This window comes from Zychaea mexicana, assembly GCF_025766255.1.
Source record: "Zychaea mexicana strain RSA 1403 chromosome Unknown BDB00scaffold_5, whole genome shotgun sequence".
NCBI lineage: Eukaryota > Fungi > Mucoromycota > Mucoromycetes > Mucorales > Lichtheimiaceae > Zychaea > Zychaea mexicana.
This window is the reverse complement of record NW_026516668.1, coordinates 267,863-293,531: the sequence shown is the minus strand read 5'-3', so window position 1 is coordinate 293,531 and position 25,669 is coordinate 267,863. Positions and strand designations below refer to the sequence as shown.

The 25,669-nt window shown below is 43.3% G+C and overlaps 7 protein-coding genes across 7 annotated transcripts; 4 read left to right on the top strand and 3 right to left on the bottom strand.

Moving 5' to 3' along the window:
* Positions 1-2: 2 nt before the first annotated feature.
* On the bottom strand, positions 3-1,654 carry BDB00DRAFT_910878 (uncharacterized protein; the record flags this gene model as incomplete). The annotated part of the gene is made up of 4 exons (XM_053128663.1): positions 3-280; positions 354-455; positions 502-767; positions 1,513-1,654. 4 exons carry the CDS (start codon positions 1,652-1,654, stop codon positions 98-100), a joined length of 693 nt encoding a protein of 230 aa, XP_052984627.1. The 3' UTR covers positions 3-97.
* Positions 1,655-2,141: 487 nt separating this feature from the next.
* BDB00DRAFT_755063 (G protein alpha subunit) lies at positions 2,142-4,184 on the bottom strand (the record flags this gene model as incomplete). Its single annotated transcript, XM_053118807.1, has 9 exons — positions 2,142-2,213; positions 2,289-2,316; positions 2,393-2,477; positions 2,545-2,698; positions 2,773-2,902; positions 3,106-3,234; positions 3,451-3,614; positions 3,739-3,923; positions 4,067-4,184. The coding sequence occupies 9 exons, from the start codon at positions 4,182-4,184 to the stop codon at positions 2,142-2,144; spliced, it is 1,065 nt and encodes a 354-aa protein (XP_052984626.1).
* Positions 4,185-6,041: 1,857 nt separating this feature from the next.
* Positions 6,042-6,322, top strand: BDB00DRAFT_867520 (cytochrome b-c1 complex subunit 9; the record flags this gene model as incomplete). Its single annotated transcript, XM_053126351.1, has 2 exons — positions 6,042-6,203; positions 6,284-6,322. 2 exons carry the CDS (start codon positions 6,042-6,044, stop codon positions 6,320-6,322), a joined length of 201 nt encoding a protein of 66 aa, XP_052984625.1.
* An 8,667-nt stretch (positions 6,323-14,989) lies between these two features.
* BDB00DRAFT_783984 (HSF-type DNA-binding-domain-containing protein) lies at positions 14,990-16,499 on the top strand (the record flags this gene model as incomplete). Its single annotated transcript, XM_053120431.1, has 6 exons — positions 14,990-15,132; positions 15,200-15,351; positions 15,528-15,964; positions 16,104-16,149; positions 16,241-16,270; positions 16,432-16,499. The coding sequence occupies 6 exons, from the start codon at positions 14,990-14,992 to the stop codon at positions 16,497-16,499; spliced, it is 876 nt and encodes a 291-aa protein (XP_052984624.1).
* Positions 16,500-19,495: 2,996 nt separating this feature from the next.
* Positions 19,496-21,009, top strand: BDB00DRAFT_867517 (EXS family-domain-containing protein; the record flags this gene model as incomplete). Its single annotated transcript, XM_053126350.1, has 4 exons — positions 19,496-19,884; positions 19,960-20,139; positions 20,208-20,423; positions 20,484-21,009. 4 exons carry the CDS (start codon positions 19,496-19,498, stop codon positions 21,007-21,009), a joined length of 1,311 nt encoding a protein of 436 aa, XP_052984623.1.
* A 378-nt stretch (positions 21,010-21,387) lies between these two features.
* Positions 21,388-24,291, bottom strand: BDB00DRAFT_754809 (transketolase; the record flags this gene model as incomplete). Its single annotated transcript, XM_053118787.1, has 9 exons — positions 21,388-22,230; positions 22,317-22,634; positions 22,730-22,800; positions 22,921-22,974; positions 23,116-23,348; positions 23,507-23,663; positions 23,753-23,820; positions 23,901-24,105; positions 24,204-24,291. The coding sequence occupies 9 exons, from the start codon at positions 24,289-24,291 to the stop codon at positions 21,388-21,390; spliced, it is 2,037 nt and encodes a 678-aa protein (XP_052984622.1).
* BDB00DRAFT_444888 (uncharacterized protein) lies at positions 24,257-24,793 on the top strand. Its single transcript, XM_053117412.1, has 2 exons — positions 24,257-24,686; positions 24,751-24,793. The coding sequence occupies exon 1, from the start codon at positions 24,378-24,380 to the stop codon at positions 24,681-24,683; it is 306 nt and encodes a 101-aa protein (XP_052984621.1). The 5' UTR covers positions 24,257-24,377; the 3' UTR covers positions 24,684-24,686; positions 24,751-24,793.
* Positions 24,794-25,669: the final 876 nt, after the last annotated feature.

The following is a 25,669-nucleotide window of genomic DNA, read 5'->3' as shown; positions in this document are numbered from 1 at the left end:
ATGGTTGCACAAACATCGAAAAAATTGGGAAGGTGTGTTCGTCTCTACTTTACTCACAACCCCACCAGAAATATCGAGGTCATTTAACAGTGAAGACCTATTGGACAGGCTCTGGTGACGGGTTCCCTGGAGTGCCGACTAGATCAGACGGAGGATGGTAGATGGAGAGACCAGCGCCCTGGTCAGTTTCCTTGCCGTCACCACCACCATCGTTTACAGGAGTACATAGCTGGACTGGACTTATTGTCAAGTGTGCTAATGTAAAGTAAAAGTAGGGGCTCTATCGGTGTCGCCATAGTTATACGCGCCACGTCTGACTTTGAGGTCATGCCATTCATTTGCACTTTCAGTACCATCAGAAAGTCAGGCGAGAATTTGTACGTGTCCGTGTCAAGTGAGAATCCAATGTTTCGGCACGATAGTTGGTCCTGCTGGTATACAGCGTGATCATTACTCTGTTGGCGTATGAGTCGTGTGCTTCGAATGTCAGCGTAGATGTACTGGTGTAATCGCCGCTCTTTCGGGTGCTGTTGCAACAGTCGCTTGCGATGATCGTAGCAATGCAAGGACGAATCCTAAAGCCGAAGCAAAAAGCGTGCAACCGTCGTAGATTTGGTTAATATAATCTGTCAAATAGTGTGTAATTCGCACGCGCTGGTTGTTGCCAGCTTGATAGCAAAGGTGCTTGTCAAACACGTTTTCAACGAAGCCCCAGAATCCGTGTGGTGCCATCAAACTGGGTGCTGCAACATAGGGTGGATTGGTATCTAGTGGTATGTAGCGTGTCGGTATAAGTACTGCTGGAATGGATGTGTCGACACGCTATAAATTCGTATACAAAGGGTCACTGAAGCTTGAAAGAAAGCCGAGTCCGTTTAGATACTCATGCAAACTGTCAACAAAAGGCTGAGTTGATTCGATTGGATCGGCTCGGTAACCTCTTTCTGTGAACAGACCAGCAAATGTCCATAAGCACTGAGCGTCTGTCTGTGGAGAAATAACGCCCTGTACAATTTCGCCATCATCTTGAGTTGTGTGACATATTTTAGTGGCAAAGCAGAACCGATAGTATTGCACTTAGACACAGATTGGCTCCACAATATCAATGGCGCTGGCAATGATGTCGCTCGTTTCTGTGTTTTTTCCAGAGTCTCGCAAGTTACTTCATTCAACCCAGCAGGTCAAAACTAAAGCGAACTTGCTCTATGGAAATATCCTGGCGTTGTTGATGAGGAACTGACGACGGTGATGACAGTGTATCATTGATTTGTTGAAGATCGACCTCAAAATCAAGACATTGCGAATTTGCGAATTTCAGGATGGATCGGTCTGTATAATGGATACAGATGGTAGCAGTGACAGAATTGTAGTGTTAGATAGTACATATCAGATGTAACAGTAGCTGCAACGGAAATAAATATGCTATCTTGACGTCGGTGATACCATGACGAAGCTGTAGTGGCAGTGAGGAATTTGTTGTCTTATTGTGCTGATGGTGGTTTATAGATTTACCGTCATATGTAATTCTATATCGAAACTTGTTTGGGGCCTGCAACAAGGCAGACGCTTTATTTGGTGCCTCTCGACGGTCCACGTTACCGGTATCGAAAAGAGCAGCTTCTGTTGTTAATTGTCTTATGGATTGGATTATCATAGGGGAAAAGAGAGGGTGATTACCCAGTTTTTAATAAACGTATAAGTGGATGACAATTATCACATCCATATCCTATCTGATCGAACATCAAAGCTAAAGCAATATGACCTGGGCACGGAAGATTTATGTAAGAAGAGAACGGTCAAAGAAGTATAAAAAAAAAAGTTTGTTGAGATGATATATTACACACTAGATAGTAGTATTCTTAATTATTTCCTGTGGTGTTGCTCTGTGATACTGTAGAGGAGTAGCTGGTGGGTAGTGTGATGACGCATATACATATTGAAACTACCGCACCTGCCAAAGAGGGAAAAGGGCGACTATAGCAATATTAGAAAGTTGGTGGAATAGTAGGAACGAGAATCAAGAAAAGGGAATGACGGTCGTTGTCGTTGTCGTTGTTAATCTGTACAAAAAGAATTAAAGCGGGCAAGATGTAGGGCTTTTGCGTGAATACTACGTATATTTTTAATAGTAAAAAAACTATTCACAACATGCCAGAATCTCGCAGGGCATTCTGCAGCAACGTCTCCTTAACGGCGGCAAAAACAAAGCGTATCTAAAAGGTGAAGCTGTAATTTAGTCTCCCTTTTACTACAGTAAATGATTACAACAGCAACAGCAAGGTCCTTACGTTTGAAGTATTAGTTGCTTGTGTCAGACTACATGTCGCATGGTCAGTAGAAAGTAGATTAACAAATGTACAGAAGAATAATGTGCTGTTGCTGGTGAACTTACTGCGGGTATAAATTAAGTTTTGCTCTGTTTGTTTGTAGAAATCGCCACAAGATATATTTTGCCGCCTTGTTTGCGTCTCTGCCTCCTAGAAAAAGACTGACAATGAGCAAGCGCTGTACTATAGAACACGGAAAACAGGTGAGATGCTTTACCTCCATAGTCTGGGAAGTATTTGTTCAATGGTACACGCATGACCTTATTCTTAAACAAGTCAACCTTATTCAGAAATAGCATGATGGACGTATGAATAAACCATCGGCTGTTGACGATCGATTCAAACAAGGATAAGCTTTCAAGCATTCGGTTCTAAATATTTTCCCTACGTTATTGTCTGACAACCACTACCTGGAAAAGGTTCTGCTCTCTTTCATTTGTCTTACTTGTCGTGATTCTTCTAATAGCACTTGATCATACTCGCTCAGGGCTACACAGAAAATAATGGATGCAACGGAGTCGAAACAATGTATCCATTTTCTCCTTTCTGATCGTTGGCCTCCGACATCAAACATACTAGAATATTGAGTTTGTCTTTTGTCAATAAGAGGCGCTAATTATACAGCCACAAATCATACCACACGCATGTATTCAACCAGCGTGTATGTGTAAATCACCATTCCTTTCTCTCTCTTTCTCTCTCTCTCTGCGAGTAAATGCTTTCCCCCTTGCTACAGAGTTCTCTCACGACCTCCCGTCAACCACGCTCCCGCACTTACTGAATAGAAAGACCTCCCAATTGGAACCGAATCTCCGTGATACCCGTTGATTTTAGTCTTGCGCGTAAGACATCTTGCTCTGTCGGGATATAGTTTGGATCGCCTATGCGCCTTATTTCTGTGAAAAAGCTAACAGGTATTTGGAGAGTAGCATTAGTGATGTGCGTGTTTCAGCGATCTGCAGAATGAACATAGAGAACAAATAAGGAAGAGAGAGAAGAGGACGTCTCATGGTAGGGGCTACCTTCAACACACTCATGCTAATTAGCCCTCTAAGTATCACCCCCTTTATTTCCTTCTCTTGCTCACTCGCTTCTTTTCTTTTTGTGGTGCAAAACAACATACTAGGGTGCCGAATCCATCAAATAAAACTCGTGTCTCCTTTCCTCAACACACAAGGACACCGTAGCGTCTTTCCATATGGACTCTATGGCGTCCACTAGATCGGTGTCCAGTTCGAATTTGGGATCGCCAGGCACTTGGAACTCAAGTATCCGTCGGGCATGCTCCTTAAAAGAACAGAAGAGGTTACATAGTATGAGTGCGAGGAAGATGAGAGCTACCATCTTAGCCACATTACGATGAACCCTCAAGGTCCACAGTCAAACACAAGAAGAGAGCCCGTAACCTTACCCCATTATCCGGTATCTCAAAAACAAGTCCAAAATCAATAATGGCTTGCATCAATGCTTGTGCTGACTCGACAATATTACGATAAACAATGACTCGCCATGTAAATAGCTCTTGCTTTGTATATCCGTTTTGGTTAATAATCTTCATTTGTTTTAGGATGGTTGATTTTCCCGATTCTCCGCTCCCTAATGGTATAGTAGTCAATTATTGGTATGCATACATGGTAGCATCGTGTATAACAATTCATGATGGTTCCCAAAAAAATTGCACGCGCACAACCCAGTTTTTCTGGGAAACAGCGAGAGATAGAATATTTGTGTGTGTATACCGAGAAGCAAAATCTTGTATTCTTTTTCACGTCGGCCCCGATCGCGTTCTAACTGTTTATCGATATCGGTACTTCGTTGGATACTGTTTATGTCTTCCTCGGTATGACATAAGCCCATGCTTTCAAAATTTATATTAAATAAGGTTTCTTTTTTTACGTATTTATCTTTATGCATGTACACATAGAAAACTGTCACATTGAATACATGTGCTACACACGACAATGGACTGAAAGAAATGTAACAAACCTTTGAAAGCGAAGAACCTGAGGAAGGTATATTTGGAGCAGCTTCGTACGCACAATATTCATGTTTTGGAGAAGAAGGTTTATGAGTGTATTTGTGTTGCGTGGTTGGTTGGGTTTTTGGGTTGCTGCTATATTTTCGGTGGTCGAGCCAACATCTACTAATGCTGTTGTTGCTGTAAAAAGAAAAGACGGGAAGGCTTTTGTTGTATCTTCTAGCAAAGATAAGAAATGGCAATAGAATGGTACTACAATCAAAGGGAAAGAAGAAGAAGAAAGGGAAAAAAGGGAAAGCAATATCTCAAATAAGAGTGAAAGACTACTACTGTTTTGAAAGGAAAGATAGAAGCAGTTCTGGGTGATGATGTGATCCCCTAGCTTGTTCGCCGTGTGGTAAAGCGTGCGTGCTAAAAGTGTGTATTGAAGAAAGGAAAGAGAATGTAGTTGCTTTATTACAAAGGAGAGCTCAGAATTATGCGTTTGTGGAAAATGAAGTGCGTGCTGATTCTTATGCGTGCTTGCAAATTTTATGCGGCGTTCTGTCTGAATATTTTCTTTTATGCTTGTATGAAACAATAAGGCAACGCGATAATATGCAGTATGTTCCTAGCTTTTATGTATGAGAGGGAGAACCCTTCTTTTATGGCGTCCAGCAGAGTGCCTACCATTCTACCCCATGATAAGTAGAAACGCGGCTTATATTCATTATAAAACATGTACCATCATCAAAACAGTTGCTTTTCATGCAGAAAATATAAGCAGTTCATATGGCTCTGCTGCATTTGTCTTTTCAAAAACTTAACGCTCGGGGATTGATATTCTCCCTCTCTCTCCTCATATTCTCCCATCCTCCGCCCCTCCCTTTCTTCCCTTCAACCACCCCCGTGGGCGTGTTGCGCTGTTCCCGTTTACAGTATTAAGTGGCATTGTTATCTTATGACCATAAAAATGCTCGATTATTATAGTATATTTAATAGTACAGAAGGAGCAAAAAAGTCTGGAGAACATTAGATAAAAAAGTGAAAGGAAATGAACTAGCCCAACAATAACCCCCACACTTTCTCCTTCATCAACAATGCTACTGCTCCTGCCTTTTTCTTGTGATGGTCGTTCCTTACTAAAAGAGCTCCGAATCGTTCCCTGGAAGCACAATGCATTAAAGTTTATTGTTCTCTATTATGTACTTCTTTCTGAGGATATGTCAATAGGTACTGTCACCTTTCTATCACATCGACTGTGATGTGCCGGTTTCAATAGGCAATATTTTTTATCCTACTTTTCTGTAAACCGTTAGTGTGAGACCTGGATGTGTTTTTGCATGAGCGAGTAGATACTCCTACTGAAATTATACAGCATAAAAGGAAGCAGCTAGTATATATAACGTGTTTATATTACTACACCACCGCACATTAACAGTAAAACGTCAAATCATAAATCATGCATGTTACAATATAGTGAGAAAAAACAGGAGTCCAAGATTTACTAAATGCCACGCTTGCTCTATTGGAACCCTCGTAATGGTTATCGCCTTTATTTGCTAAGGAACAGAGGTTGCTTAGTTATCGTATACCTGTGTTACACCACCAATACGAAAGTTGAAGAGCGGAGTTTTGCAGGGTTGACATCACCCATTGGATTAGCCCGGTGCTGTTGTTTTTTTTGTTAAACCGACAACAAAAAAAAGTTGAAATCTCTCCCTTCAATTCCCCCACTCTTAAAACATTTGAACAAAATGCCTTCTGCCACCGCTTCCGCTGGTCTCTCGCGTACCGTTTACAACACGTTCTTCCGTAAGAACTCGACCTTTGTTGCCACAATCTTCGCATCGGCCATTGCATTTGAAGTTGGTTTCGACTCCTTGTCCGACAAGATTTGGGATGATGTGAACAAGGGCGTAAGTACATATTCAATATGTAGAATTGTAAAATAATATATTATTTTATATCTCTAATGTTTCTTTTATCATATGATTAGAAACAATGGAAGGACATTAAGGACAAGTACGAGCAATAAAGCAAGAGCTTTAGACCGCTAATTCCTCAGCCATCAAACACGAATACTCTCGAAAGTCAATCCGCCTCTCGTTTTTATGTTTCATACGCTACATAACAGCTTAACAACAACAAAAAAGTCTGTCTTTATCTAATGAGAAGACAAGAATAAACACCACTTTTTGTATAGATTTTAATGTGATATGGAAAGGAACAGAGTAACGCGGAAAAGGAGAAAAAGACGCACGAGTGCATACATACGGATATATCAAATTTGTATATTTGTGTATGTGCTATGTCGCTTCTTTCTGGATGGAGTTGAAGCGTTGAATCTATACGGCGCGATGTCATTGATGAAAATTGGAACTTGATCTCTTAAGAGGTGAAAAGAAACTTTCGTAGAAGGGAGAGAGTGGATAGGGATGATGCTACGGTAGAGATATCGAAGCCAAAGAGTTTCTAACCACTTTGTTTCATCCAAGAAAGGAATATCTAAAACGCTTTGAACAACAATCGCACGTTGTTGTGGCAAATCTTTCTATTTTAAGATGGTCACACTTGGTGCAGCACCATTGGAAGATCAAGCATACAGTATTACCCTATTACCTGAGGATCGATACGATAAACTTCACTTCTGTTCAAGCGAAAATGTCTGCTATACACATTGTATGGCATTGTGATCCGACATTATTCTGCTAAAAACAAGGTCCAAGTAATTGTAGAGCTTGGCGCAATGTGTGGTATCGTGTAGGTTCAGCATACTAACCGTGAAGTATAGAAAGATGATCCTGACTTGCTTGAATACTCTTACTGCAGTTACCACGCTTATCTCGATAGGGTTCGATGCGGAGCCGAGTCACATTTGGTCAGTCATTGCAGCTGTAACCAGATTATTTTACTGTAAACTGTACTCACATATCGCATTCACATTCAGGTATCGTGTAGTAGTAGTAGTTAATTAGCTCTGAAGCACAGCAAGTTAGCGGTATAACAAAGTTGCTGATTGGTTCAACTATATCCTAAAAAGTTCCATTACATCAATTTATAACGCACGATATATGTGCTTAGCATTATTTATGTATTACGTCATATTAGAGTCGAACCAGTCATCTTTACTTGAAAATCTTGAAACAATTTTATGTAAGAGGCAAGAAGCTTTTATAACGATACTTGTAAAGGTTCGTGATCTCACGCCAACAGCTTGGCTTGTCCCAATGTTAAAGTAGCTGACAACTACTACTATCACTACATACTACCTACATGTGTATAAAACAGAGCAGGTTACACGATTTACTGTGGTTAGCAGCCACTATCATCTAATTGTTACAAGTATCTAACTGGCGAGAAGCCCACTGTGTATATCATTGTAACTCAAGAGAACTTAAAATGATGTTGAACTTCAGAAAATCCTGCTGTTATACCTACGACATATACCAACACATTGCGTGTCTCGTAAAGAGATAGATTATTACTGGGATGTGTGTGTACGAAATGCTCTGTATACTGACGAGATGATCCGCGTCCATATTATCAAACTGAGGATATCGTCTCCGACATATTTCTGTAGAAAGTACACATGATTTAATTAATAGTGGCGCAAAAAGAAATGCTCATTCGGTCATGATATAAGCAGCACCTGGTCAAAGAAACGTACAATAAAGGCAATGACGCTATGGTCTTGATGGTATTGAGCTTCCTGTTGTTATAGCTCCCCCACCCATATAAAACACGAGCTCCTAGTAAAATTTCATGCTTACTTATTGTATCGCTCCTTGAAATGCACTGTATGCTTTTGACATGCAGCAAAACAAATGAGTTCCCAATCATTTCGGGGTACATGTCATCTTTTTCGCTACTATCTGTTTACTTGGTATACAATCATCGATCATCAACCAACAAGGGACTATACTCATTCCGTTACCTCGATATGAAAAATAAATCCATGTGTTGCATTTGCAATTTATGACTATCGGAACTTCGGCGCAGTCTGTAGACAAATTATGTATCGAGAAGGAGAACAGAGTAGTACAATATGGATCCGAAAGCTGTTGCTATTGGATTTCAAGTATTAGATGGCATCCCGTTTCTTATACCATGGCGGAATTTGGCTTTCAACTTGACGCTCGAGAAAAAAACGGATGGTGGATGAGGTTTTTAACATGGCGCGGTGTTTTTTTAATCTTGGCGTCTAATATTTTCTATGATGGCGCCTACTGCGCGCCAGATTTCTTTTATACTATTACTGTACTGTAGTTGCAGAAGAAGCTGATGAAAGTTGAGTGCTGTCCATTAAGTCCTAAAGCGGAGAAAAGAGCATTTATGAAAAAGGCCCTTGCCATCACACCCCAACACTATGCACAGACAAAAAAACGACTGCGTTCAATACAACGCCACATTACCATTTGACTATAATGAGAAAGAGCAGCAAGGGCCCAAAGAAAGCATGGAAGAAGGATCTATGATACCAAAAACGAAGATCAGTTCCGTACTGTTAACACAAAACTCAATACTGATAAAGATGGCATGCACGTTCTCTTGTGTCAATGACAAGATCAGCAAATGAAACAGAGAAGGTAATTATGAATATATAAGAGAAGATGAGGTTGAAAAGTTGTTTAGGTATTATTACTTATGTATGACACAAGCATGAAGTAGACGATAACGAAGTTAAACCCACCGTAAAACTGGTAAGGCACGCCCCCAAAACGTGTCTCTCTACCAAAGGCCATAGAAAAAAGAGGAAGAGGAAGACCTCGCAAAGTCCCTCCAAAAGACCGGGTATATTAAACAATTTTGAGCCATTTATTGAGCATTGTGTACTTTACAATCCTCCGATCATCATCATTATTCATGCATTTAACTAGGTTCGCGTTGCAAACACACATATATGTTAATCATTGAACTCAGTGATATGTGACTTTGGACTGTGCAGAAGCTGCACGTCAACTACGCATGCCAGAACGTACCGCACAGCGTTATTTTGCCCGCTTTCGAGACGGTGAGCCAAACTTGGTAAATCAAAAGGAGTGACGCCCTAGTTGCCATAACATTGTATTTGTCTAGCGCATCAGCTTGTTCTGCAACTACAGTACATAGTAGTGTAAAAGAAATATGAGCCGCCATGATAATAGAAAAGGGCGCCGTAATGCTGCGCCATGTTAAAAAATCGTAAAATTCCGCCATGGTAGTCGCCATCTATTACTTGAAGATTTTCTCCTTCCGTTTTCTTTCTTTCTTTTGCTTTTATTACATTCGTATTTGCAACCTGTTGGTAACTGTTACTGTAACTGCTCATTGATACCCGCAGGTTTATGTTATTATAGCATGAACGTTTGAGCTATAGCTGCTTTAGCACTGTACATCAGATGATGTTGTGTGTCCTAAGCACGAATCTGGTTTTCTTTTTACCGGTGCAGTGCTGGCGGGTGGTGGTTGCTTCTTTTAGCGTAAATCCTCGACGACGACGTTTTTACCATCTTGGGAATGGTAAATAGCTTCTAATGGTGAGTTTCTTTTTATTATAACTATAATTCTTTGATAATATCTCCTGCCGTTGTTATCGGCGTCATATTACATGTCAAGCATTCCTACTCTGAATTCACCCGACACTGCTAACGACACTCAACTCAATGTCAATATACGCAACGAAGCATTTCTCGAGGAGCAAGTCCAATTGGCAGTGACAAGACACCTCAAGAACTTGGCATAAAACACAAGAAACATGCATTTTTTCAAGATAGACGCATTGGAAGGTGCATTGATTAGTAGTTAAAGAAGTTAAAGCGCTAGAGTATTAAAGCAAACCAGTATAAACCTCAGTGACACTAACTTTTTGTTTACGGATATTTGTTTATTCTTTCAAGTCGTGGTGCAGCATACTAAAGCTTGAAGTCGGTGGCACTGTCACTGAAGCCAAACTTGTTGCTTTCTTAAAAGCAATAGTGGCTAATAATAAAATAAAAAATAATCCAGCGCTTGATTAAAGAAGCACTACAGGCATATGCCAAAGCAGTATTAGCATTACAAGCTGTGCAAGCCAGTGTCCTTGGAAATATGCACCCACCAGCCCGAGGAACGATTGTCAAGAACTTCTTGAGCGACTATGACCGCGAAAATGCAGTGCGTAAACGAAAAGAATACGAGGACCGTGGCATCAACGCACTTAACGATGGATATACGTTGGATGAACTGAAGCTCGTTTCACGCTATCAATTTGGACGTAACACACCTCATCATTTGCGCAACTGACTTCATTTTTTTGCTCGGCCATGCGATTCTGGGTCGAGGCGAGACCAAACGTATTATGCAGCTTCCAGATTTGTTCTGTACCGAGTTGAAATACGAAGGTCCCACCATGTGCATTGCTCTGGTTATCACCATAAACAAGGGCAAAACCAACCAGCATGGAAGGGCCGAGTACGGAGCTGCCATCAGACACCGCTGTGCAGAAGTTTGCCCGATTGGAGCTTTGGCATTCCACCTTTTTCGCCGTTGGCAAATTGAAAACGAAGAGTTCCCCGATTTAACGTCACGCTGACATTGGTACGACATATATGTCTTGGAAGGGTGCCAGCCGTATGCAAGCTATCACTTACAATATTCAGAGAGACGGGTATCAGGAAGCGCTTCGAGCTGTCGGCATTCGATCCAGCAAAATAACCCACATAAACCGCGGTAGTGCTCCGAGGTCTATTGCTTTACAAGATATTTCTGACAGTGATCAACGCCGAATTGGACGGTGGGGCTCGGACAAGATGATCGGATGCTACTTGACAAGTCTTCCGAAGCCAGCGATTCGTGCTTTAGCCAGCTTTTATGCCCAAAAAGCTGGTGCATTTGGTTACCACGGACCAAAATTGATCCACCACAGAGCTTGCAACAAAAAGCCCCCCCCCCCCCGATATCGAGTACTGGGAAAACAAGTTCGAAACGAGGACTGTCCAAAACGATCTCGCAGGTCCAAACATTTTGAAACTTTCAATAATATTTAAAGATTGGCTTTATTCAGGTACATAGTTACAATTTATCATATCATATTGTATAAAGCACAACTTCAAGGCGAAATCTCTAAAGTATTTCTGAAATTCTGAAAAAGCTCCATCCGACCGATTTCTTGTGGACCCACCCCATATTGATGATCCGCTATACAAATAGTACGAATTGGACATGTTGCGTTATCCAGGAAGAACTAGCGAAGAAGAAGAGCCGTTAGGCATACAGATTGAAAGGGCTATGCCACATTTAACGGAATTACTGCGATCTTCATTCGGCAACTTCAACAGCGACATCACTGGCATCAGAAGCACCATTGAGCCTCTTGGAACGTCACAGCGACAAGGTTTTACCAGTACTCTAGAAGCTGTTGACTCCATTTTTTCTAACCTGTTGTACCTCTCTCGCGATCCGCCGAATATGGCTCCGACATCAGAAGCTGGCATCGCAAGCAACGAAGTTGATCATCAAACTGCCGCAATTGGCGATGTGCTTCCAATGGAAAATTCATTTTTGGCATCGCCGTCACCGCCTCCACTAAACTATAAGCTTAACAGAAAGCTTAGAACTGTAACCGATGTCTGGCGCGAGTACACCATTGGGATTGCTGGGCAGCCTTCAGTTCAGTCTCTGGAAGAAACGTACCGCACGCATTGGAGAAAGGATCCCACGGAGTCGAGGTTTTTCTGCCGAAGAAAATTGATATATGAAGAAGTCGAGCGGATGGCACAAGAAAGCCATATATCGACCACCGCTGCTGCAAGCCAGTTGGAAGAAGAACGTCGTGATCTTAAAATCAGCATAGACAAATTAGGAAAAGAGATAAAGCGTCGTAGAACCGAGGGGTAAAATAGATATATGCATACATAAGTGAATAAAGTTGTTACCTATCATAAGAGTAAAAAGATTGTTTTGTAAATCGAGAAACACATAATACGCGCAAAAGAAGGATCAGTACCATAAGAACGGGTTTACTTACAATGCCTCCTCTACCTAAATTGGAAAGTTACATTCCATGAAAAGCTTTAATTTCTTTTTGTACTGGTCTTTCTCTCTTTGATCGTTCAAATGTATACTAGTCCGTATATATTAGAGACTGAATGAACCGGCGCCGATGGGCATGTGGTCGCTTCCTTGCGGTACAGGATGATGTGCATTACATGCTAACAATAGGGATAAAATTAACATAGCATAAGATTGTAAGTAAATGGAAACATTTTCGATATAAAATGACCACTATCGGGCTTATATGCTAACACTTGAAGATATGATGCGACATATCCTGTAGTAAATATGATCGTTAGAGACAGACAATATTCGTATAAAGAAGACGAGTACTGATCAAGTGCATCACGTTGTGCGCTGTAGCATGCAAACCAAAATTACCGGGAGTCTTATCCTCCCAGTAAGGAGAATAGGAGCCCGATGAAGCGTTATGGTGACACATCAAAGCTAAGAGTTTAAAAACAGACATGAAATCTCTGTGCTTAATGCAATGGTAACACTGCTTCGAAGAAGAGTACGTAGCAAGTTTAGGTACACTATGCCAATATTTCCCAGGGATCCAAAGTCTTTATAAAGGTTTAGCCGTATGTCATGGTTGTTGAGCGGCCAATCTAAGCCCCTGCCTCTCGGTGCGACACTTAATCATATAGACGCGCAATATCTTGTGTTAATGTACATCTCGAATTCCACTCGACGGTAATGAACTCCATAAAGTCATCGCTGAAAGATCAATGCTCTGACGCGTTCGTTGTGTGGCTAGTTTTAAACTTCTAAAAACCGGTTAACGTGTTCCATTTCTTTTAATGTATAGTAGTAAACGAATAATAGATAGAAGCAAAGTCCATAGACTCGCCAACTTCACACATGTTTTGGATGTTTGATCTGGGTGGTAAAAAAAGCATTTGATCTCTACAAGGTTTAATTATTCCATCACCTACCCTCACGCCACACAACCTCTGGTGCCATATTATCAGCACTCATGTCTCAACGATCCTTGCGGCGGATACCCCACCATCAGTGAACCCTTGTTAGCTATCACCTATATAGTAAAATAACAGGCAACGTTGATATAATACGAACAATACATAAATACCAAAAAGCATCATCTCAATAGATCAATAGAACAGAGCCATAGCCTTACCATTAAGTTTTATTACAATACTCCCAAGCCCACTTACAACTCCAAGGTTGCCAGGAGGAGCAAGGACATTTTGAGCGAGAAAAAGAAAGAAATTAGTAATGACAGCTATTCACCACTCCCAAGATGGTAAAACGTCGTTGTCCAGAATTTACGCTAATAAAAGCAACCACCACCCACTAACACTGCACCAGTTAATATCGCGCTTGGGACACACAACATTATCTGATGTACGGTGCTAAAGTAGCTATAGCTCAAACGTTCATGCTATAATAACATAAACCTGCGGGTATCAAATGAGCAGTTACAGTAACAGTTTACCAACAGTTTGCAAATACGAATGAGAAAAATCTTCCAGTCTTATTGTCTTTTCGACACATCCGGGATTTTAATCTCCATGACAAAAATAGATTGGACTCCGACTACACGATAGGACTTCATCCCCCCAACAAATTTCCATCATGTTAGAGATTGCATCTTTTTGCATCTCGGTGCATCTTTAAAGAAAGGCCGCAAGAAGGAGTATATCAATCGTTGAGTATGTATTATTTCTGTCTGTCTTGTCTACTGGCTTGATGGGTAGTGAAGCTAGTACAAGTAGCCGTGTAATTGTGTTAAACGCGTTTGATATTGATGATGGGATGTGGAAGGACGCTGTAACATTATAGTCACGCGCATTTCCACATATCAGTAGGCAGAAGAAAAATGCTGCACCATTATTAGGAGAGGAGGTCCCAATAAGTCGGGTCATGTTGATTTTGCGAGTGCTGCACAGGAATGTTCGCGTAATAAGTACTACACATGCCTAAAGGGGCCGAGGAACTGTTTCAGGCTAACCTAACGAAGCAGCTGAGAAATATAATAACAGCCATGTAAAAAATTTCACCCGGTAGAATGTTCTGGTGGATGAAGGGTACACGGAAGTATGCTAAGATTCACATACACAAAGGCATGTAATATATAAGGACAAAAGAATCTGCTTTGCCGTATTAAATTCTTTCGGCCGTCGCGGGGCACCAATTTTTACGTTCTATCGCTTCATTAGAAAGTCAATGGTTGCGGATATATAAAAAACCTTCTTCGTCCAAACATGGATCATACAGTTTCGTAGACAGTAGACAGTGATTATGTTGCGGGTATTATGTGGACGCGGGGGGGGAATGGTGAGCACAAGAACACTTGTTTGTGGAAATGGACCTATTAGCGCACAAGACAACAAAAGGGAATCTGGAAAACATGACGTGTTAGGAACGAGCGAGTGTCCGATTTACTGGAACGTCCCTTCGGGTAACACACTCACTCGCTCACTTAACTCAAAATTCTCTGATATTCGGTTCCCATCTGCTCCTTCCTCCCTAGTTCTTCACTCTTTCTTTTCTCTGTTTTGGTTGCTGTAGATACTTGTTGATTTGCTACCATCCTCCTCCTCCTCCTCCCACCATCGACCTCCTAGTCCTGCTCCACGCTCCACCGCCTCTCTTTGCGTGTAGCCCACCAACAACAGCATAACACACGCTCTACAAGACGACGACGACAACAACGAATCAAGTCACTATGGAAAACAGCAACCTTATGTTCGACGAAGGACGGTCTGGCCTGCAGCCTGGCGATCTGGTGTTTGAAGAGGAGCAGCCACACTTACAAGGCGAGCTCCAACGGCGAAAGACTTTACCCAGCTTCGTGAAAAAGTTGTGGTTGTAAGTTTCTTTTCTTCTTTTTCTCTCTCTCTCGATTGTTTGCCAACCCAATCTACGCTTTCCTTAGCATCATCAACGACACTACCACAGACCACTTGGCATGCTGGACCCATAATGGCCAAGGGCTGTATGTGCCGGATGCAGCAGCGTTTGCCAAAACGGTACTGCCTCAATACTTCAAGCACAACAACTGGCAAAGCTTTGTCAGGCAACTCAACTGTAAGTGGAAGGTGAAAGCGAAGAAGAATAAAAGGAAAAAAATTCTTTTTGGGTTTTTTTCTTTTTTCTTTTTTTTCATCATCAGCAGCCCACTAACCCCAGGGCAACACAAGATCCCCCGAATTTTCTTATTCAACTCCTGGCATTTTTTTCATATATTCAATAACTCAATCCAGTATATGGCTTTCGTAAGGTTTGCGATTCCGAAGCTCCAGCAAACTCAAACAACAGTCAATGCCATGAACAACAACAGCAACAGCAACAGCATCATCACCATCAACATCAGCGCTTAGCACAGGAGGGCTGGCAGTTCCGGCACGACTGCTTCCGTCGAGATGCAAGCCATATGTTACACCATATCGTGCGAAAACGTGGCCACTGCCGTCAACCACTGTCTGATCCTTCCATGTCATCCGTATCTGCGCCGTCAACATCCACCATGACTAATCCGTTTTCAGCAGCAGCAGCAGCAGCAGCAGGCAACGACGTCAACGACGAAGTACCTGCACGGCTGGCTAAGATCGAACAAACCATGCAGCAAATGGAAGCAAAGAGCGCCACAGCGCAGGATTGCATATTGCAACTACGGTTAGCGCAGACGCATCAAAACGAGGTTCGGGGATCTTTCTCTCTCTCTCTTCTGTTTCCACAATTCACTTAAGTTGCATATATCGTACTTCTTTGGATACGTGCATGACCACTACTTAAGGGAACAGTGTCAATGTATTTACCAATTTGGTTTTATTACACAGACACTTTGCGCCTTGTTAGCTCTTGCCAAAGGTACTTTGGGAAAAGGTAAACATATTAAGAAGCTTAAGTAACTGCTAATGGCTATTAGACCCGTTAGAAACGTTGTATTAAAAGAAAAGGAAACACATTTATATAGCAAAAGTTAGCCAAGAACACATGGAAAAGAGTAAGGGCTGAGAAAACAACATCTGGGAAAGGAAGAGGGATAGGTATTACGTAGGTGGGAATGTAAATGAGGGAGTAAATAAGAGGAGCTAGTGCTCTTTTTTAACTCTCTCTAATTAATTTATCATGTAAATAGTAGATCACTTACAAGGACAATGCCAGACGATCACAACTCTGTCACCACATCTCAAAGACAAAGTGCCCTCACTATACGACTATACCGACCATGAATTTCGGGTGCTGCCCCGAGACCCGAATTCTGGAAGTATCAGCAATAGGAGCAGCAGCAGGGACGCAGCACCATCAGTCCGTAATAATTCCAACGACAACGACAGTAGTACTAGCGATCTTTATGATAGCAACAACAGCAGCAGTAGTAATAATAAGCTGCCTCGCATGGCCGATACCTTTCCCACGTTGCTGCAACAACCAAGTACACAGCACATAAAAGATAAAGACGGTGCTGACGAAGGGGGCGACACTAAACGCCGCCGCATCTCGCTATCTCATATATCTGATACTTTTACCGCCCCTTCGACAGATTCCCGCATGGCAAATGTCAAACTGCCCCCACTCACCTCAACTAAAGTGTCGAGCAGCAGCAGCAGCAGCAACAGCAGTAGTAGTAGAGTTGATCCAAGATAGCATTTTTCTCACTCTGGTATTTTATGTTCCTCCTCTCGCTCCTTTGTATATAACCAAAAAAGTTCGCATTTCACATACGCACCTCTACTATCCAATCATTATGTTTATACCTCTCAATAAGTTCAACAATAAAACAGCTGCTCTAGGTACTAATAATAATATATTGCTGCATATATAAGACGCACCATGGCGATCACACAGCGAAGTTTATACATGTGTTTCATTAGGCATTTTTATTGCTCCCTGAAAAACAACAAGAGCTGAGCATGCATACAATTATCTTGCATGCATAGTAGCTAAAACTAGGTGCAACAAGGCGCCGAGCGAGTGCGAAAGATGGCGACGATCCCTTCTCGAATATAAATATTCTGTTCGACATTATGCAGCCAGACACACGTGTCAGCCTCAAGTCGAAAAGAAAATCATTTCAAAACTGCTGATGCTGAATCATGTGTCAACAAATAGGATTTACTCATAGGGAGGGATATACGGAAAGATACAAATGCAAATGTCAAATATAGAAGAGAGTGGCTGTAGGAAGGAATTGGTTGATATTCTATGTAGTAGCATGAGTAGATGCAAACTAATACATACGAGCAGTACATACAACAACAGCGCTCAGGTATAAACCATGCTTACAGGCATTATATGTTCCATTAGATAAAGGAGGAATTGGCGACACATATTGCCAGGACGAGAAGATTTTACAGTATGGTTGCAACCTCAAGGAGGCTACACCAAAGACAAAATCTTCGGCAGTCGGAACAAAAGGGATACGAGATACATTACCATTGTTATCTTGTGAGCATTCGTTCACAAACGCGCCACAGTATATCCACTGATATGGTCTACAAGTAGACATATTCATGGCGGACTCTGGTATGCGTGCCGATCACAGATTTCCTTTTGATATTCTGGAGAAAATTAGACTCGAGACAATGGCTGTTCAAATAGTGATCATATCATCGGTTTCGCTTTTGATATAGCTCTGTGCTCTTACTGAGGTTTGTCTGTCTATAAAGTCATATTGAAAAAATGGATACGGAAAAGTTGTTCCTAGCAAGCAAATCACGTCGGTCTTCATAACGCTGACGCCATATCAATCCCCCCCTTCCATGCTAATTTTCACTTCTTACATAAGCACAAAAGAAAAGGATAGAATATGTGGCCGTGGCCGCAGGAAACGACGTGGACAGTACGCATGTGTAGCCTGAAATACTCAAGTGCCGTTTCATCCACAGTATTCTTTCTGCATATGATCTGACTGTATGTTTGTAAATGTTGTTACAGTTGCACCCCGGTTTTTGCAACCCCTGGGTTTGCAATTCCTCGTATATCTGCAACTTTTTTTTTAAAAAAATTCAAAAAAACTTAGCAGTTTCGCAAATTTGCAACTTGCAAATGAGTTTATACGATTTGCACGTTATCGGGTTAAAAACAGCTTCAATTTTTTCAATATCAACTGAAAGAAGCATCTGTTGCGTATTATCGAGGAATAAAATGATACGGTTACTGCACTAGACAGCTTCAATAAAAGAACGGTCTTATATATGCAAGTAGTAACATTTAGAGCTGTGTGAAATCCCCACAGAACGTATCGTACATCATCTCTAACAGATAAACAATGGGTTAGTGTATATAGGATGACTTATCCAGTGTCTATTTGAAGCAGAATTGTTTACCCCGTTACTTGCAAATCCTCACTTTTTGCAAAAAAAAAAATCGGAAAACCCTCGGTTGCAAAAACCGGGGTACAACTGTAATACTTTGTATTTACCGGTGATAATCAAAATAGCTTGTAATAGCCAGCCACATTTCTAACCGGAAGAGGCGGTCAAGCACGCGAAAGCATCCAGAACTTCTTTGAAACTGGCTGTGGCAAGGCATAATGGTATCAAGTAGTAAGTAGTAGCAAAAGCGAGTTAATGAAGGGATCCATGAGCAGAATGCAAAAGGTAGCATACATACCTCGAACAATACGCCAAATAATACATGATTGTTGTAGTAAATTCATTGCTAGCAGTGTGTTAAGACCGAGGAAGATAGCCGAAATATATATCTAGATGAAAAGATTGATGGCGCATATACTGTAATCAAGTCGAGATAAAACTTTATTAGTAGCATGTTGTGCCCAATTCCTACGTTTATTGTTCGTGACAGTTTCTATGCAGAGACATCATCGTAGTACAATTTATTCTCTGCTAAATGCATATACAGGTGAAAAGTTAGTCTGGTAAAAGTTGAAATAGAACGTCGGTCAATAGTAGGTAAGACGTAGTGGATACAGCTCTACTTGACTTTGAGCTCTGCACCGCGAATGGGAAGAACAGAAAGTGATCGACGAACACGAAGCTTTAGGGTTTAATTTCAAGTTCAGTCCAGTCTATTACATTCCTGTCCTCTTTTTCTTAACCAGTTTTTATCTTCGTGCCTCATTTTAAAAAAAAACACTCTACGCCCCAGACCAATCCCTCTCCTTTTTCTTCTTTTAACAGAACCTCTCCAGGGTATAGCCATAGCAACAGTAGCCACGACTACCAAAATTTAGTACCTTAAAGCAAAAAGAAATCCCCTGCCTGTCATGGATACAGATGGTGGTGGTTCAGGAACAGCGACAGCAATGCAACACAGTTCTATACTAGAGAATATATTACCTGCAGCAACCTACCGACCGATCGTCATCTTTTGCATTGGCCTGTGGGGCTGGGGCCTTAATCTATACCTCCTCAACAAACAGCAAGTTGATCCCGCACAACTATTACAGATCCATCCCGTCGAGAAAAACTCGCCTATTCATAAACCCGTGTTTGCCTTGGCTGGCATTGTCACAACGATCATAATTTGCAATGTCTGGTGGTATTGGATCGCTCCTTGGCACTGGACGCCTATTCTCTGCTACGTGTTTGCTATTTTGCTGATCTTGTGGCCTGGAAAAAATCTGTGTCGCAAAGAACGTGAACGGTTTCTCAGGTATGTGCTGGGATAATAACGCAAATGAGAAACCGGACGATGAGGATATTCACTCAAGATGCCCGTATGCAATAGAGTATTACGACGGATCGTATCGTTCAACCTGTTTTCTCCAGTCTATTTTGGCGATGTTATTCTGGCCGATATTCTAACGAGCTTTTCAAACGTGTTTGGTGATCTATTTTCAACGTGTTGCTCAGCAACGACCGAGGACAATCCATGCTATCGGGATGTACTTGTTCCACTATTGATTAGGTATACATACATCTAAACTGCATATAGACCGCCTCAAATTTGCATGCTCTGATACATTTGCTGTATAGTCTGCCTTATGTGATTCGCCTGCGACAATGTTTATCTGAATATATCGATTCCGGTGGGGAATGTAAACGGCATTTGTGGAACGCGCTCAAATACGCATCAGCATTCCCTGTCATTCTTATTTCAGCATCTCAAAAGAAAGCCGATCGATGGGTTGCTGCGACTGGATCAGTACCAAGTACGTGGTGGGTCAGTGACACCAACCTGTTCCGACTCTGGTAAGGATAACTGGGATCAGATTGGTTGGATGACATACTGAAAAAGAAAGATGGGGATAGGATCATTTTTGTATTTTTCAACTCCATGTACTCCTTCTGGTGGGATATTTCAGTGGATTGGAACTTGATCAACGTTGCAACATCGTCACGAACGGCCATGATGACTAACCACGCGCACCAGCATCATTATCTACACTACACAATGCCTATTGTACGGTTCAGACGGCATCTGCATTTCAACGACGCAGGCCCGTACTTTGCAGCCATGGTCATTGATCTGATTCTCCGAACGACGTGGAGTCTCAAGCTCAGTTCGCATTTGTACGTCAAGCGGTTGGAAGGCAGTATCTTTATGATGGAACTGTTGGAGGTGATCCGTCGTTGGGTGTGGGTCATATTTCGTATGGAGAGCGAATGGGTCAAGCGGACACTGGGTACGTTGCCGACGGATAATGCCACAGTCCTGGCAATGGACACTCTAGGCAATAGTGCCAACAGCAGCAGCCAGTCAAAACTGATGCCGATACGCGAAGAAGAGGACGACGATGACGACGACAACGACAACGGAGAATCCACTGCGAAGTAAAGCAATATAATTATTTGGTAATTTATAAATATAGAACAATCGCATATATCACTTGTTATTCTCACCACCACCCCCTCCCTTTCTTTCTTCCATTCTCGCACAAGCATAATATACACAACACTCCGCATATTACATCCTCTATCAGTATTTTGGTATTCCCTGTAGCAATAAAAACACTGCCTTTTTCATTTATTTTTTGTATGGATTATGGTACATGCACCCTTTTACAGAGGAAGAAGAAGGAATGGGAGTAAAGGTAAGAAAAGAAAATTATACAAACTGAGCACAGGTTAGGAGATTTATATGTGTAACACGGTCATGGAAAGAGTCGGTTTTTTGATGAGCATGCAAATGAGAGAAAGGAAAGAGGCGATGTGCTTAGAACTCAACACCGAGCTCAGGGACATAGCCGACCTTGGCATAGTGGGCAATGACAGCCTGGGCCTTGGCAGCAGTGGCCTCAGCAGTGATGCCGAACTTGGCGTAGAGCTTGGGAGCAGGGCCGGAAGCACCGAACGAGGTCATACCGATTTGAGCGTGCGAGTACTTCTCCCAGCCAAAGGTGCCAAGGGCTTCAATGGCAATGGCGGGCAAGTTGGCGGGCAAAACCGACTTGCGGTATTCAGAGGGCTGTTCATCGAACAGTTCAGAGCAGGGCATGGAGACAACGCGGGCACCGATACCCTGGCCAGCCAACAACTTGGCAGCCTCAACGGCAAGCGAGACTTCAGAGCCAGTGGCGACCAAGGCAACCTTGGCGTCAGCAGCATCCTGCAAGACGTAAGCACCCTTGAGGACGGCTTCGACGGTGGAGCCTTCGAGTTGGGGCAAGTTCTGACGCGAGAGAGCGACGATCGAGGGACGGTCGGTGGTCAATGCAGCCAAATAGACACCCGAGGTTTCGTTACCGTCAGCAGGGCGGAAGGTAAGCATGTTGGGGGTGGCACGCGTGAGGGCAAGGGTCTCGATAGGCTGATGGGTAGGGCCGTCTTCACCAAGACCAATGGAGTCGTGGGTCATGACATAGATGACGCGCAAGTGCGACAAGGCAGAGAGACGGGCAGCACCCCAACCGTAGGTCAAGAAGTTCAAGAAGGTGCCACCGTAGGGGATGATGTTGACGCCATAGGCGGCCAAGCCGTTCATGACAGCAAACATGGCGTGTTCACGGACACCATAGCGGAAGTAGCGGCCGGTGTAGTCACCAAGGCCGGTCGAGGGCTGGATAGCAATAAGAGAGTGAATACTTTGCTTACATGCTGCTAAGGATAGACAAGAGATGGCAAGCAAAGAAAGAGACAACTTACGTGCTGGAAGTCGACAGCCTGCTTCCAACGGGTCAAGTTGGAGCCAGTCAGATCAGCGGAACCACCGAGCATTTCAGGGACCTTGTCGGCAAGAGCAGTCAAGACACCCTCGGACAACTTGCGGGTGGCGACGGCAGCATCAGCAGGAGTGAAGCGGGGAAGGGCAGCCTCCCAGCCCTCGGGCAACTGGCCAGCAAGACGACGCTTGAGGTCAGCACCTTCGGTAGGGAACTGCTGGACGTACTTTTCGAGCAAGGCGTTCCATTCGGTCTCGGCAGCAGCACCGGCGGCAGCGCGGGCACCGTAGAACTCGTAGACCTAGCAGTCATTGACAGAAAGTGGATGGCGACAATGATAAAGTTAATGCAAGCGAATCCAGCAACTAAAAGATCAGACGGTTGATTGCACTATACCTCTTTGGGAACAACGTATTTCTCGTCGGGGTTGAAGCCAAACTTTTCCTTGACCTGCTTGATGTCATCAACTAAGAACGTTCACGAAGGGGGGGTGGGGTCGGCAAAGAAATAAAGTCAGCCAGCCAGCCGCAATCAACTACTGTGCTTCCACACTGTTCTGTTCATTATATGCTCCGTATTAAGCTTACCGGTCAAAGGAGCACCGTGGACCTTTTCTTCGCCCTGCAACAAGGAACCGTAACCTAGATACACGGTATACGCGAACACAGATCATAGAATGATATCAGTAAGAACTCCGCAACGTTCACTATGCACTTTTTTTTTCCATGACGCCATTCCTGTCAATAAGGTTGACAGCTTAGACCAGGAACAAAAAACCTTACCGATGGTGGTCTTGACCTTGATGAGGGTGGGCTTATCGGTGACAGCCTTGGCCTCGGCAATAGCAGCCTCGATGCTGGCAATGTCGCTGTCGCCGTCAGCGACGTACACGGTGTGCCAGCCGTACGACTCGAAGCGCTTCAACACGTCTTCGGTGAACGAGACAGCAGTGTCACCGTCAATGGTGATGGCGTTGTCATCGTACAAAGCAATGAGCTTGCCGAGCTTCCAGTGGCTATCGTTACAAGCAAGTCAGTATTACAATCCTGTTGCCAATATCCTTTTCTGATCCCTTCCAAAGCCCCTTTCCTTTTTCATTTTATTGATTGCCATATTTCGTCATGTGACTCTCTCTCTCTCTCTCTCTCTTTACTCCACCGATAACAAACTTACCCAGCAAGGGAAACGGCCTCAGCGGCAACACCTTCCTGAAGACAGCCGTCACCGAGGATGGTGTAGGTGTAGTTGTTGAAGAGCTCAAAGCCGGGGCGGTTGTAGGTAGCAGCCAACTGAGCCTCAGCAGCAGCCAAACCAACAGCGTTGGAGATACCTGGTGTATGCAATATTGTTACTACAGACCTTCTTCTTCCCCCGCCACCCGAATTCGTCATCAAGCAGTAGCAGCAGCCGTTATCTTACCTTGGCCAAGGGGACCAGTGGTAACTTCAATACCGGGGGTATCGTGAAGTTCAGGGTGACCAGGAGTCCTATGCGAACACAGATACAATGATTAGGTGCGCGTGGCAACAAAGAACGAGCACAAGTAATACAACAGTGAGAAACGTACTTGCTGCCGACTTGACGGAACAACTTCAAGTCCTCCAAGGAGACATCGTAGCCCAACAAGTGCAAGTAGATGTACTGCAAGGCACAGCCGTGGCCGTTGGACAAGACGAAACGATCACGGTTGATGAACGCAGGGTTCTTGGGGTTGAAGGTCATCTCCTTGCCGAACAAGACGTGGGCCATGGGAGCGCAACCCATAGGGGCACCTATGGCAGCGATATTTTTTGATCGATGAGTCATCTCAGCCCGAAAATAAAGAACAAAAAACAATACGCGTCCTTTCTCGTAAAGAAGTTCAACTCACCAGGATGGCCAGAGTTGGCACCGCGGACAACGTCGGCGGCAAGGACACGGACGGTATTGATGGCGTGCTGCTCAATGTTTTGAACCATTTTTTGTTTAGGGAGAAGAGGAAAAAAGTAGTGGGGCGAATCGGGAAAAGAAGGGCGCGCCCAACAAAAGCTGACCAGGCTTTTATATGTTTTTACTTTTATTTTTCCTTCTCCTCTCTGTCACAGATCATCATCGTCGTCGCTCGTCGTTGTCGGCGGCGGCCCGAGTAATTTTCCCAATTCAGACCATACACGGACGGGCATTTTTTTCGCGTTTCAATTTGTGGGCCTACCAACCCCCCCTAAATCGTTCTTCAAGCCGACCCCAAAAAAACACCGACTGGTCTATAACATCATCACATCTAGAAATATACCATCCAATCAGAGCTCCATCGCCCGTTAGGCCCGGAAGATTTTCAGGGCAGGCCTTTGTTATCGGATTCCGGTTATAAGAGGTCCGTCTTATTACTTTATTTGTTATATTCTCCTGCTCGAACTGCTGTTCTCAATTATAAAAAGGACCCCATTTTGCCCAACAAATAAAATGGGAGACAGAAGGGCTGCTGGGACTTGTTTCTTATTCGACGGGTGGGGGCCTGTCTGGAAGTCAAATCCAAAGAGGAAAAAAGAAAAAAGTCAGCCAAACCAGTGAACGTGGTCTCTCTCCGTGTGAATAAGCAAACGAGGGCAAGCGTCCTTGGCGATGCAAGGCTTCACGTATGCTCTCAACCATGCTCCTGTTCGGGTCGACCTTGTTCGTGATTCCACGCGTCTTTTGCTCACAGCAACGCCAGCTCACTTCCATCGAGTGGTAACAACGAGGGCATGTATTGCCAGAGGTGCTAGTCACCTGGTGGCGATAATGATCCTGGATTATGCGCATGAGTTTTTTCGGCTTACTGTCTATAGTAAATCTTTGTTGCCAATCGGCTATGTGTACATGCTTGTTTTGCTGCATACACATTATTTGCCAAACAGGAGACACAGAGAGAGAGAGAGCGTGTGTGTGTGTGTGTGTTCCCCCCCGGCTGCGCGGAAAACAGGCCAAAACAGCATGAGAGAGACCCCACGCCGCCGTTAAAAGATAAGGTTAAGATAGAGATGCCATTTCATCCATCTGGGACATCCTATCTTGCTGCTGACGATTCTACACGCCTCAGAAAGAAGCGTAGACAAGATTGTCCATCTCCATCATCCATCATTTCTGATATCTCCTCTTCAAGTATGCAGCATCGCAGTTATTCCCGCTCTCTCCTCCCTCTCCACCGTCCTCCGCATCTATGCGCATTGACGCCCGATTTGTCTTTTATGTTGGTTCGTGGCGAGACTTGCCTGCCACACACACCATCACAAGGAAAAAGTGTCTTCATCGTTCAAAGTGGGACACGAGTACACGGGTGAGCATTTTAAGATTAGACAGCTTTTCAAAAACTATAAT

Bases quoted from the DNA above. Each gene is read 5' to 3' on its own strand.
- BDB00DRAFT_444888 (XM_053117412.1), top strand. From the start codon at position 24,378: ATGTTTTTACTTTTATTTTTCCTTCTCCTCTCTGTCACAGATCATCAT.